This window comes from Alligator mississippiensis, chromosome 6 (assembly GCF_030867095.1).
Source record: "Alligator mississippiensis isolate rAllMis1 chromosome 6, rAllMis1, whole genome shotgun sequence".
NCBI lineage: Eukaryota > Metazoa > Chordata > Crocodylia > Alligatoridae > Alligator > Alligator mississippiensis.
This window is the reverse complement of record NC_081829.1, coordinates 16,934,617-16,947,860: the sequence shown is the minus strand read 5'-3', so window position 1 is coordinate 16,947,860 and position 13,244 is coordinate 16,934,617. Positions and strand designations below refer to the sequence as shown.

Below are 13,244 nucleotides of genomic sequence, written 5' to 3'. Positions count from 1 at the left end.
CAGGGTGGTGGGGGCTGGAGCCATGGCTTGTGGGGGTGGGGGGAGGAGGCAGCTCCTGCCACTGCTTGTTCCCTGGGAGGGCACAGGCTCAGCCCCGGCTTTTCCCAGTGTTTGGGTGGAGGCAGGGCATTGAGCAGGGGCTGCACCAGGCGGCTGGCAGTGGCAGTGCTGGGGGCAGGGCAGTAGCAAAATTTGGGGTGGATGCAGCATCCTCTCAGTGCTGCTGGCACCTGCTGCAAGCCCAGCCCCGACCGAGAAGAGTCCTGTGCAGCCCTGGCTGCAGCCTGCCCCGCCCTGATCCGAGGGGCGGGGGGGGCATGCCCTCCCGAGGTGCAAGCAGTGGCGGGAGCCACCTTTTTGCCCCCCACCCCCACATGAGGTGCGACTCTGGCCCAGCCCTCCCCACTTCTTGCCTTGGCAGCCCCTGCCCCCTCCCTCACCATGGGGGGCATTGATCTGTCCCCCCACCATGTCCCTTCCCTCCCCTCTCCCCTTACACCACACCAGACCTACTAGCTGGAGGCAGCTCTCCATACTACTGGCTGTGCTTCTCGTTGCCTGAGTGCTGCACTGCGGCTGCACTCAGCACCGGCATTTATTGGCCAAATTATTGGCCCCATCGGGGCAATATGCGATACAGCCAGTCTTCTTTATATTGGTACCGATCTGATATCAGACCGATGTATCAGTGCACCTCTAATCAGTGCTGTTCAACTGGTGGCCCACAGGACACACAGAGCCTGTGAGGGTTTCAGTTGCAGTCCCTGGGTGCTCTGGCTGCACGAGCAGCTAGAGCAGTGGTCACTAATGAGTGCATCTCCATCCACCAGTGGATCTCGGAGCCTCTTGTAGTCTATCCGAGGCTGGGGTGAGGGGCTGAGTGCCCGCATGTATGCACGCGTTCACACCAGCCCAGCAGATCAGTCCGTGGGGGAGGGAAGGGGAGGGGGCTAGATCGAGGTCTCCATGCTGAAGGACAGTGCCACAAAGGCAGGAGCAGGGGTAAGTTAAGTGGGGCCGTGGCTGGGTGGGACTTACTCGCTGGGGACACCCCCAAATAATTTTTTCTCCCTCTGCCTCCCCCCTCCTTCCTTCCCCGCAGACTTACCTGCTGGGTGGTGCGGGAGGGGCAGCAGTGCATGGTAGATCTTGGGTTGCTTTTAAAGGCCAAAGATGATCTGCTTAAAAAGGTTGGAGACCACTGAGCTAGTCTCCAGGCTCCGTCTTCCTCCTCTGGCTTCTGCTGGTGAAACGGGGAGGACCCATGTAAGTGTGAGGTTCAGCTGTGGGGAGGGGCACAAGTACATTGTGCACTTCCATGCAGTGTATCAGTAGGTGTGGCAAAGGGCAGTGTGGGTACGTGGTGTAGCGGGGGGGACATGCTTGCAGCATGCAGCCCAGATAGCCCATGGCTCGCTCCAGGGTGGCCTGTGGGTGTGTGGCCCCCAGAGCATTCAGCTTTCGTTTAGAAGTTGCACAGTCCTGAACAACATCTTGATAAACCACATGGGGCTTTTTGTAGTAATTGTATGTAGTGGAGTTAAGCTTGAAATGGAGCCCCTAGTGTTTCACAGCTGTGAAAAGGCTAATGTGCATTAAGCAGGCTTTATTTAGTTAAGACAAGGAAGTATTAGTACCTGTGAGCTGTCCAGGCACTCACGCCCCTGGAGGGGTGTTGCTGGGCCTCTTGGCTCAGGTGTACCACCACCCCGACCTCTTTTACTCTAGCTGCAGAGGGTCGGCCAAAGATCTACCGATCTGGACCCTGGTTCTCCCAAGCAGCTGGCCTCAGGCTTGCCCCTGAAATTATGGGCTTTTGCCCAGACCCTGGGTTTCCTGCCCAGAGTCTGTAACTTAACTTGGATCAATAGTAATGATTAAAGGAAAGAAATTGCACGTCTCTTGTGCTCGTTGTCTGGGGTCTCTGCCCTCCACTTTGTGTGGTGGGTCTGGTGCTTCCAGCAGCCCAGTCCTGGGCCTAAGCTGGCGGTAGTACTCCTGCCGAGGTGAAGGGAAACCTGCCCAGGAATCACGCCATCCATGTGTCCTGGTTAGCAGCCTGCTGTCTCACCAGAGAGACCTCCTTTGCAGTCGTTCTTGGCTGCTCTTAACCATCCACACCTGCAGGGCAGGCTCTTCTGCCCTGTCTGGGTGGCCGGGCTTTCAATAGCCCACAGCTGGGGGCTCTTTCCCATCTGGGGCTGTTTGTTGCAGCTGTACCTGCCATGCAGACTTCCTGCAGATTTGTATGGCCACAGCACAGCTGCATTTGTTTTGTAGAGGGGAGGAGGAGAAGCCACCTTGGGCCTGAAATGGCTTGGACGCGCTCTTCCCCACAGTGACGGGGTGTGTCCCTTTACAGTGCCATTGCAGAAGGCATTGCTAAAACCCCACTCAGAATAAATACACTGTGCACAGTTCTGGTTATCAGTGTTCAGCACAGATAAAGTTAAACTAGAACAAATATGAAGCAATGACACCAAAATGGTTAACAGAATGGAAATCGTTTCTTAAAGGAGCTTGGCTCATTTAGCATAACAATGGAGGCTGAGAGGGGATGTGCTTATTTTTATAAATGCAGTCATAGAATTAATTCTAAATAGGGAGAATAGCTAGTTAGTTATTCAAATGGTTACTGGCTACCGAAAAATTTAGATTGGAAATTAGAAGGCTTTTAACTGTGAGGAATGAAATTCTGGGGCCAAGTATTGCGGGGGAAGAAAGGGCATCACTTTAAGACTGAACTCAGTAAGCTTATGGAAGGGATAATATACATTGTTTGGTTAACAATCACTGTGTGTGGCACATGGAATCAGGAATTTGTAATTGCTGTATTGGGATCTAGAGGCAACTCTCTTACAGTATGGCAGTTGTCTGGCAATCCCATGCACCATGCTCATCAGAGCCAGCAAATAATTTTTGTTCATCAAATGCCTACTGGCTTTTGGCAGTGGTTGCGGGGTTTTAAATGTCCTCTGAATTACTAGGATGTTGATCACAACTAAGGATATTTTTCACTAGTTTGCTGATGCTCCTGTCCATACTTTAATTAAAAAAAACAAAAACCTTCCTGGTTGAAGGATCTTGTTCCTCTGCTTAGGGTCATACTGACTGCCAAATCTTTGAAATCTGTGATTAGGAAGGAATTTTTTCCTTTTAGGTCAGATTATCAGAGGCTGGAGGTGTTTCACCTTCCGCTGTAGCATAAGGAACAGTCCTCTTTCTAGGATCCTCTGAACATAAATTAAACCAAGTACTTCGCTGTCTTTGCCGTGGTAGGGGGGCTTTGATACCGCTTTCATTTCTCCTGGCTTTGCTTGTGATACATTGTGATACATTTCTATTTTTGTGCCCTGTATTTGGGTGTGAGGGTTTGAAGTGGTGGTTTTTGGGAAACCTTGAGTTAATGATTGCCTGTGAATGCAGGAGACCAAAAAGTGCCTCCTGGGCTGTCATACCCAGTGTTATGCTTCCTATTTTTAAAACTGGTTTATTTCACTCTAATGACTTAAACCCAAATGAGCAGTAAACGTTCTTTCATAGGCTTTGCACAGATGCTCATTTCTACCTGCAGTTTTCCTGTGAATATTAAGGGACATTAGTTGCCTTTAGACTGACTGCTGTCTTTGAACCAGGCAACTGGAGACTGTTTGGCCTCTTGTTTCCCCTCCTTTTCAAACAGACTGATAGATGTCCTCCTACTCTTAAGATTGTCCCGTTTCTGAGAACAGCAGTCATAAAATGCAGAAGTTCCTCCATCAGTCATCTCTAGTTACTTGGCTTTTTTTTTCAGATCATCCTTTAAAAAAATCTTTAAAATATCCCTTAATGTCTTCTAGTCATCTGCTTTTAGGGTGGTGTTTTGAGCAGACTTAGAAGCATTACCTTAAGATATATGCTGAGGAACCCAGCTCTGTCACCGTCTTCCCTGTGATTATTCCTGCAGCCTCTTCAGTTTGTTCCTTGCTTTTATTTAGTAAATTCCCTTTTGCAGAATTAGAGAGAGGGCATGTGCCACCACAGAAAAATGTGATTGACAGTACATAGAGTACAGCTAGGTGCATTAGAGGAACAGAATTGTGCAAGTATAGGGCTGGGAGGTACTGTAAGAAGTCATCTAGTCCAGTGGTTCTCAGCCTTTTTTGTACCAGGATCCATTTGTAAACATCAACGGCCAGTCCCAACCCAGTGCCCCTCACTCCCGACCTGCTGTTCCCGGCACCCCCATGTGTGGGGCAAGGGGGTATGTGCGGAGCATAGGGGGCCCCCAAGCAGCCCCTTGCAGGCTGGAGCTCTACCAGCCTGCAGTGGAAAAGCCACCGTTTCCCTCATACATTCATAGATTCATAGATTATAGAGTCGGAAGGCACCCAATGGATCATTGTGTCTAACCCCCTGCCCCTGGCAGGGAAGAGGGCTGAGGTCAGACAATCCCAGCCAGGTGATTGTCAAGCCTCCTCTTGAAGACCTCCAAGTTAGGTGATAGTACCACCACTTTGGAAGCCCATTCCAGACTCTGGCCACCCTTACTGTAAAACATTTCTTCCTAATGTCTAACCTAAATCTACCCTCCACTAGTTTGCACCCATTATTCCTAGTTACTCCCTGGGGCGCTCTGGTAAACAGTGCATCCCCAATTCTCTGCTGTCCTCCCCTGATAAACCTATAGGCGGCTACAAGGTCACCCCTTAGCCATCTTTTTGTAAAGGCTGAAGAGATCCAGATCTCTCAACCTCTCCTCATAGGGTCTTTCACAGAGACCACTAGTCATACGATTGGCCCTCCTCTGAACCCTCTCCAGATTCTCCGTGTCCCTCTTGAAGTGCGGTACCCAAATTGGACACAGTACTCCAACTGCAGCCTGACTAATGCTGCATAGAGGGGGAGCATCGGCTCCCTCGATCTGTTGGTCATGCATCTGCTAATGCATGACAAGGTGCGATTGGCCTTGTTGATGGCCTCATTATGCTGCTGGCTCACGTTCATCTTGGAGTCAACTATGACTCCAAAATCCCTCTTAGCTGCTGAGCTGCTGAGGAGGTCATCCCCCAACCTATAGGTGTGCTGGGGATTCCTCCTCTCTAGGTGGAGTACCTTACATTTACCTTTGTTGAATTGCATCCTATTTTGTTCCACCCATTGATCTAACCTGTCCAAGTCGGCCTGCATCTGCTCCCTGCCCTCCAGTGTATTAACTTTGCCCTGTAACTTGGTATCATCTGCAAACTTGGAGCAGGTGCTCTCCACATCCTCGTCCAAATCGCTGATGAAGATATTAAATAACACTGGTCCAGGGACCGAACCTTGCGGAACCCCACTGCCCATCTCCTAGGCCGAGAACGGCCTGTCCACCACCACTCTCTGGGTGCAGTCCCTAAGCCAGTTGGCCACCCACCCGACTGTAGGCATCCACTCCCTAGCCTGTTAGCTTCCCTATGAGAATAGGATGCGAAACTGTCAAAGGCCTTCCTAAAATTCAGGTAGATGACATCAGCCTCAGCTTCTGTGTCAAGGCAGTGTGTGACCTGGTCATAAGAGGCTATAAGGTTTGTCAGGCAGGATCTACCTGTGACAAACCTGTCCTGGTTTCCTTTCAGCATCGTTTCCCCTGCTGGGCCCTCACAATACACTCTTTGATGATTTTTTCCAGTATTTTCCTAGGGATAGAGGTAAGACTGACTGGCTTAAAGTTACCCGGCTCATCCCTTCTCTCCTTCTTAAAAATGGGCACCACGTTGGCCTTTTTCCAGTCGTCAGGGACCTGGCTAGAGCACCGTGAGAGCTCAAACAGCCATGCCAGCGGCTCAGCAATGACACTGGCCAATTCGTTCAGCACCCGTGGATGGAGGTCATCCGGGTCGGCTGACTTGTACCCATCCAGCCCTTCCAAGTGCTCTTCAACTAAGTCAGCACTAACCTCTGGAGGTCTGGTGCCTTTTGGACATCTGTGCATGCTCAAGGTGGGGGAATTGTCTTGGTCAGTATTAAGGAATGAAGGTTAGTTCTGATTCCTGTTGCCTGGATTACTCATTTCCCTTGCTACTTCACTGGTCTGGATTTCCCAGCCAAGTTCAGCTGCTTTCTGGGTTAAACTCCTTTGTCTCAGTTTCCTACTCAGTCCCCCTCCACTGCAGCTCCTAACTCATTTCAGCTGTGTTACTCCCCCAACATACAAAACCAACCCCGCCTCCCTCTCCTGTTTAACTGAAGCAATATAGTTTTGAGCCTGCAGTTTCAGCTAGCTGAATGTATGTCATCTAGGTAGATCCTGCTTTCCAGTGAAAATTGTATCTTTAAAAACTAATTTCTTGTTGTTGAGTATGATATTCCTGCCCAAGAAAGCTTTTTTGTTCCTATCTCCCATCACACATCCCCCTGTTCTGACATACCCATCCACAGGTATGCCATTCCTGAGTACCCCAGCAGCTCCCTATACTATGAAGACATCGCTGCATCATTCTTTTTTTTGTGTGTGTGTGTGTGTGTATATATATATATATATATATATACACACTATACAATATATATATATATTGTAGTGGCGCACACCTGTGTCTGTGTCACTCTCAGTGAGTCGTATTAGCTGGGGAGAAGGAACCCCCCTGTGCTGAATATAGACAGACATTAACAGTTGCATCAGTATCAAAGGATAACAAAACCTCCAGCCTTTCACTGTGCTTCAAACAGGGTCAAATTTGAGGTGATTTAGTTCACTTGTATCACCACAAGAAGATGCAACTGTTAGATTGTAACTGCTGATGCAGTCTCTCAAGCAGCAGCAGCAACTCCCCCTCCCCATTTAAAGCACCTAAAAAATGTGCTTATCCATATCCTCAGTCTCCTTATGAGAGAACCAGCATGCACACAGTTCCTTGCCCTGAATCCCCTCTGGCCAAGGGCCAACCTCTAGCGTTTCTGACTGATAACACTTTTCTCAAGGGGGAGGATATCATTTTAAAGAAAAATCTTATTATATCTTCCTGCCCCAAGTGTTAAAAAAGGATGAGTTGCTCCTTTTGGGCCATGAAACTAGCCTTGTTCATCTCTAAGCTTTATTTTTTCCAGCTAGCTTTATCTCAGCAACTCTGACTTGCATACAGCCCTACAATCTGGTATTTGCTACTGCAGAGTAAAATTATACTTCTTTATATGTGACTGCCATTTGCTTTTGTAACAAGCACACAAACTAAATTCAGGTAGCAAGCTTTTGTTTTGATCCCAGCATATTTGTTTATAACTGGTCCAATTTATCTGATTCAGGTGCACTGTGGCCAGGTATGAAACCTGAAAGTGGTTTAAATCAGACTCCATCTCCAAGTGAGCACAGTGTTCTTACCTGCACTACAGGGTTAACCACAAGCCAGTCCAGCCCAGCACATTATTCTTATCCTATTCAAGGTAACTTGGCATGGTTTTTATCTGCATCTCTCCCCACCTAATTGATTCCAAATTTGATTCTACAAATAAGGAGGTCAGCATGTATTTTTTTTTATTTTGTTTGTGCATGCTTCTTTATACCTTGCAAGTTGCATTTTCTTCTTACAGCTGTCAGATAGAGTGCGTGTGTGTACATGTATGTTTTACACAGCTCTGCCTGCATCAGTTTGGTTTATTGTGCCATGCTGACAAATTTTAATAGGATTAAGGGTAGAATAGTATTTACTTGCATGCCACTACTCATAACATCCTTTGCAGCTTAGGCTTTTCCAGCAGTCCTTGGCTTGAGTTTGAGAGATGCAGTAAAGTTCATATGCTGCTTGTGGAAGAAGATGGTTCTGTGTGCGCCAGCTAGAGTGACTGAAGTCTCCAGTGTCTGCCAGCTTGCTTTGCTGTGGAAGAACTCTGGCTATATGGATCAGCTAAAAAGTGAAGCAGTAAATGAAGAGACTGGTTGCAAGCATAGTGCTCGAAATGTGAGCGCTAAGGGGTCACATTTTAATGATGTGGGAAAGTTAAATTGTAATTGTTGTGAACCTGATTCACTATATTGCACCACCCCATAATACGGCTTTCATAGGCCTAAAAATATCACAAAATATGTGATATTATTCCCTAACAAATAGGTGAAGACTTATTGTCTTGGGCTGAATTGCTGCTATTTGTAATGGTAAATTAGAGGTGCACCGATGTATTAGTCCATGTCCTGTTGGCACTGATAAAAGGAAAATTGACGTTATCGGCAGTCGGCTTTTTTTGGCCAATGTGGCTGATAATGTAACTGATAAATGCCGTGTGCATGTGTGCAGCCTCTGGCTGGTAAGTCTGTGGGGGGGGAGGGGGGAAGCGGCAGGGGGGAGAGAAGAGGCATGGGGGGGGGGTCATGATTGAGGTCCCCACAGTGAGGGAGGGACTGGGGGCTAGGGCAGGGGAGGGGCAGGTGCTGCCCTGCTGGGGTGGGGTGGGGTGGGCTGTGGGACAGAGCTGCAGGCAGTTCATCCAGGGGACGTGGCAGCTCCTGCCACTGTGCACACCCCCAGGAGAGGCATGGGGGCACATGCCCCTTGGATTTGCGGGGCAAGGGTGGGCTGCCCAGTGCGGGCTTGAGGTCATTGTCCGCCCCTGCCTGCCCACCCCAAGCACAGCCACGGCCCGGTCCCTAGCCCCAAGCCTGCAGCAGGCAGCCTGCCTTCATCCTGCGCCCAAACCTGGAGAGCCCAAGATTGCCTCCCTGTGCCCCTTGAATGAGCCACCCACGGCTGCAGCCACCCTGTCCTGGCTGGGCAGGGCTTGTCCCAGCCCCACTCCCTCCATCACCATGGGGGCCTCGATCTACCCCCGCCTCACACTCCTTCCCTCCCCCATGTCTGTTCCCTCCAACCGACTTACCGGCTGGATGCTGCTGTCCAAGCTGCCGGGCTGAATATTGGCAATCGGATCAGTATTGGCCTATATGGCAGGTTAATAATCGGCCATTGGTATCAGCCAAAAACTCTTTATCAGTGCACCCTTTTGGTAAATGTATTCTAATGAAAAATTGTGAAAATTCATATTTAGATAAATCTACAGGTTGTTTAGAAACTTATCCAAAATTGCTTTCACAAAGGAGTTTTACGGCATATTAATCTGTTCCTTCTGTTTAGTTTAACAGGGGCTTTAGCATGACTATAACTGGGCCATTGACTAAAGGACTTGCAGTTATATCATGATGGCAGATGCTTTCTCAGTCATTCCATTGTGATCATCACTCTTACATTTATTTCTATTCCTCTTAACTGTGAAGCAAAATTAGAAAAATGCCTTTCTGGAAATGGCACTTTCTCTTCAGTATAGCCACATCCTGTGTTTATTTGCTGTCAAAAATAAGTTTTAATAGGAACGAAGAAGTTGTTTTTAAAACTAAATGACACAGAATAGTTTGCTAAATACTGTTCTTCTTAGTTCATAGTTAGCTATAAGTTTCATTTGCAGAATATGGTACCACTCATACATAATACATGATATAGGAAGCAGAAGGACTCTGGCTTCACTTTCAGATCCTAGGAGGCATTTGAGGCTTTTGACTCAAACTAAATGTTTTCGTTTATTTTGAAATTACTGCTTGAATATAAATCTGGAGCCTTGTGCTAACGTTTGAACAGAGCCACTTTTCTGGGTGCTTTCCAGAACGGGAGAGCCTTCACTTTGAGTTTCAGCATCATCATCCTTATCTCTTATTTATATAATGGTACGTACTCAAGAGGCTGTCTTACACATTGGAGACTCATGCGGGCACGTGTGCACACTCACGGACACACATGGACACATGATACGGCATCACCGTTCAGGAGAAAGAAGTATGGGAATTATTATTAAGAAGAAATAATGGATTATTTGTTTTGCAGTAGCACCAAAGAGCCTTAGTTGGGTCTAGGACTTTATTATGATAGGCATTATGTAGACAAGCTCTAAAAGAGCTTGTTATGACAACAGCAAGATGGGTACATTTGGTAGATTGGGGAAACACTAACAGTAATGATTTAATCGCCATCAATGGCAGCTGTGTGAGCACAGCTATGCATTACTATTTCTGCAGATATCATAGTAAGGGAGAGGTATAAGAAGGGATTTTGAAAGAGAATAATGAGGTAGCATGGAGGATGGTTTCAGGAGGCTTTTTCCAAGCATGAGGAGCATCCCAAAGAAAGAAAGCAAGGAAGTTTTTGTTTGAAAGATTAGTAACTAGATGACAAAGGGATGCTTGGTTGTTAGAAAAGAAGCAGAAGTGAGCTTCATAACAACATGTGGGAGATGGGTGAAGACATGCTGTGAAAAGCCTGGAAAATGGAAACAAGTATTTTGGGTTTGATATGATGAAGAATGATTTTTAGCAAGGTGTTTTGGCCAGACAGAGGTTAAAGGGAGAGATGAGAAGTGCCTTTGCTTTGGAGACAGAGAGAAGAGTGAGTTTAGGGGACATTAGACAAAACTGCAGGATCTAGTGAATCCCTAGATACTGAGAGGAGGAAGAGTGCTGAGATTACTGTATTTACCTGAATCCAAGATGACTTCAAATCTAAAACAACCATCCAATAATTTGTTTCTATACATTGAACATTTATCAATTTGTTATAATTTTCATGTATAGAATGTAATTACTGAAGGCTGCAGTGGGGCAAGCAGCAGTAGGGGAGCAAATGGTGGGGGAGGGTCAAGTGGGCTGACCCCTTCCTCTTGCCCCCTGCTGCCTTCCCCCCTCTCCTCCACCACCACTTGGTCTTTCCTGCTGCCTTCTCCGTGCTTCTGGTACTTGCATGTCCTGGTCCCTGCCCCACTGCCACTCCCGTCTTCCCCTCTCCACCTGCCACCCCGTATCTGCACTCTCCCACCACTTGCCGCCTCTGCCTGTCCCCCACCCACTGCTTACCTTCAACATCTCTGGCTCTGGCCTGGAGCATAGAGCACATGGATGCTCCAGCCACCACCCAAATACAGCAGTGGTTGTGGCAGCGGCAGCCCCAGCCCTTATAACCTCAATCAAAACTAAAAATATACACTGTGTCTGTGCTGCAGGGAGAAGCTGTCACTGTAGATAGAGGGAGAAGTTGGGAAGAAAAGTTAATTTTGAAGATGCAGTAAGACTGGAGGAAGGAAGCTTGGATACTCTGAAGAGAAGAGAGTAAAGGATGAGAGAATGACCTTTGAAAGTAGCAGAGGGCAAGAAGGATGTGGGCAGTGGATATCCCCTTAGATAGCTGCATGAAAGACAGAAGTGATATTTGAGAATGAACTTTTTCTAGTTCAGTTTTTGCCCTAAGTAGAGCTGGGGGACAGACAAGCATGCAAGTTGAACAGGATTGTTCATACTTCCTGAGTCAAAGGAAGACAAAGAGGCAGTTAGAGAGTCTTGACATGGCTTAAAATGTTGTTTGGAATAAAAGTTCTTTAAAACAAATCCCATAATGGAAGATTATAAAGCAGACATTTATTCATAAAACTGAATTCTTAAGGGGATACTTACGTAGTTGTATGTGGTTCCATTCTGTCATTTGTATTAAAGTGTTTCAACTGGACAAGTTCTGCAGGTTTTGGTCTGAAGACTTTCCTTAAGTAATGCCACAGCTCAAAATTCTCGTAAATGCTCAGATGCACTTATTTTGCCAATTTACATTTTATACTTGCAGAAGTATGAAAGTTCCTATTTTAAAAATCTGATGATTTTGCTAATACTGAGGTAATAAATGTAGATCAGGAGCTTACAAACCTGGTCATGTATGGCAGAGTTCAGCTATAAAGCAGAGAAGTCTCTGCTCTTTGCTTTACTCCTTGTAAGAGCAAAGCATCCAAGAAAAACCTACAAAATCTGCCAGTTCCATTTCTTTGCACCCTGCTGTTAGCAGAGCAGGCAGTGCAGGGTAGGGTTGGTTGAGGATGATTGGAGCAGAGCAGGATGGGATGAACAGAACAATGAAAGGGGAAAAAAGAAGGGAGAAGTAAGAGAAGCAGAGGAAGTAAGTGATGATGGAAGCAAGGCAAAGATCTATTTGCTATTACTTTAAAGGGGGTTTTGGGATAGTTTGTTTTAGCACATCTTTATCAGAGAGATGTTTTTGTATTTGTGGCACACTTGTGAAAAATTTGCTGACCCTCAGAGTAAACAATGCAAGATTTGATGCTTGTTGTAATAGTTGCAGAAAGAGTATTACTGAATTTTTTAAAAGATCTGATAAATATATGATAAGTGGAGGACCTTTACAAGGAAATATCTTGAGAGCAGGGATAAATCATGTAAATAAGACAGATGTCTTTATTGCCACATGAATCCCAATATATATTTTTTTCCTTTTTGTGTAATGTCTTTGACTTCCTTAACCAATTTAATAAAGCAGAAGCCTCCCTCCCATAGCTAAAATTGAGACGGACTTTCCATTTGTAAACTTGTTGAAAACTTAGTTTCATAGTAGCTAGGGTCAGGAGGGACCTGAACAGGTCATCTAGCCTGACCCCCTGCCACAGGCAGGAATGAATGCTGGGTTCACAAGACCCCAGACAGGTGATCATCCAACCTTCTCTTGAATTTGCCCAAGGTAGGGACGAGGACCACTTCCCAGGGAAGCTGGTTCCAGATTTTGGCCACCCTAACTATAAAATATTGCCTTCTGGTCTCTAACCTAAACCTATTCTTCATCAGCTTATTACCATTGTTCCTTATCACCCCAAGTGGGGCTGGAGAGAAAAGGGCTCTACCTATTTGCTGTTGATCCCCCTTGATGAGTTTGTAGGCAGCCACCAGGTCCCCCCTCAGCCTCCTCTTGCTGAGGCTGAGCAGGTTCAGGTCCCTCAGTCTCTCCTTGTAGGACCTGTCCTGCTGCCCCCTGCCCAAGCGGGTGGCCCTCCTCTGATCCCTCTCCAGGCTGGCCACATCCCTTTTGAAGTGCGGCGCCCAGTACTGGACACAGCACTCCAACTGCAGCCTAACCAAAGTCTCACATAGAGGGGGAGTATCACCTCTCTGGACCGGCTTGAGATGCACCTTTGGATGCATGACAAGGTATGGCTGGCCTTGCTGGCTGCGGTCTGACATTGGTGGCTCATGTTCATCTTGGAGTCAATAATGACTCCAAGATCCATTTCCGCCTCGGTGCTTTCAAGAGGGGAACTCCCCAGCCTGTATGTATGGTGTGGATTCCTTCTCCCAAGGTGCAGCACCCTGCATTTGTCTACGTTGAACCCCATCCTATTCTCATCTGCCCACTTTTGTAGTCTGTCTAAATCTATTTGCAGCCTCTCTTTCCTTTCAAGTGTGTCCATCTTGCCCCACATCTTAG

General features: G+C 47.1%; 1 protein-coding gene across 6 annotated transcripts in view; it reads left to right on the top strand.

Moving 5' to 3' along the window:
• The window catches only part of EYA3 (EYA transcriptional coactivator and phosphatase 3), a 116,113-nt gene that overhangs the window by 68,218 nt on the left and 34,651 nt on the right, over window positions 1-13,244 (top strand). For 4 of the 6 annotated variants that reach the window (XM_006262967.4, XM_019489161.2, XM_059729657.1 and 1 more), the window contains one exon: window positions 7,261-7,398. The exons of the other annotated variants lie outside the window; for them this stretch is intronic. In XM_006262967.4, coding sequence (XP_006263029.1) covers window positions 7,261-7,398 — 138 coding nt within the window. The remainder of the gene's footprint in view (window positions 1-7,260; window positions 7,399-13,244) is intronic. 6 annotated transcript variants of the gene reach the window in all.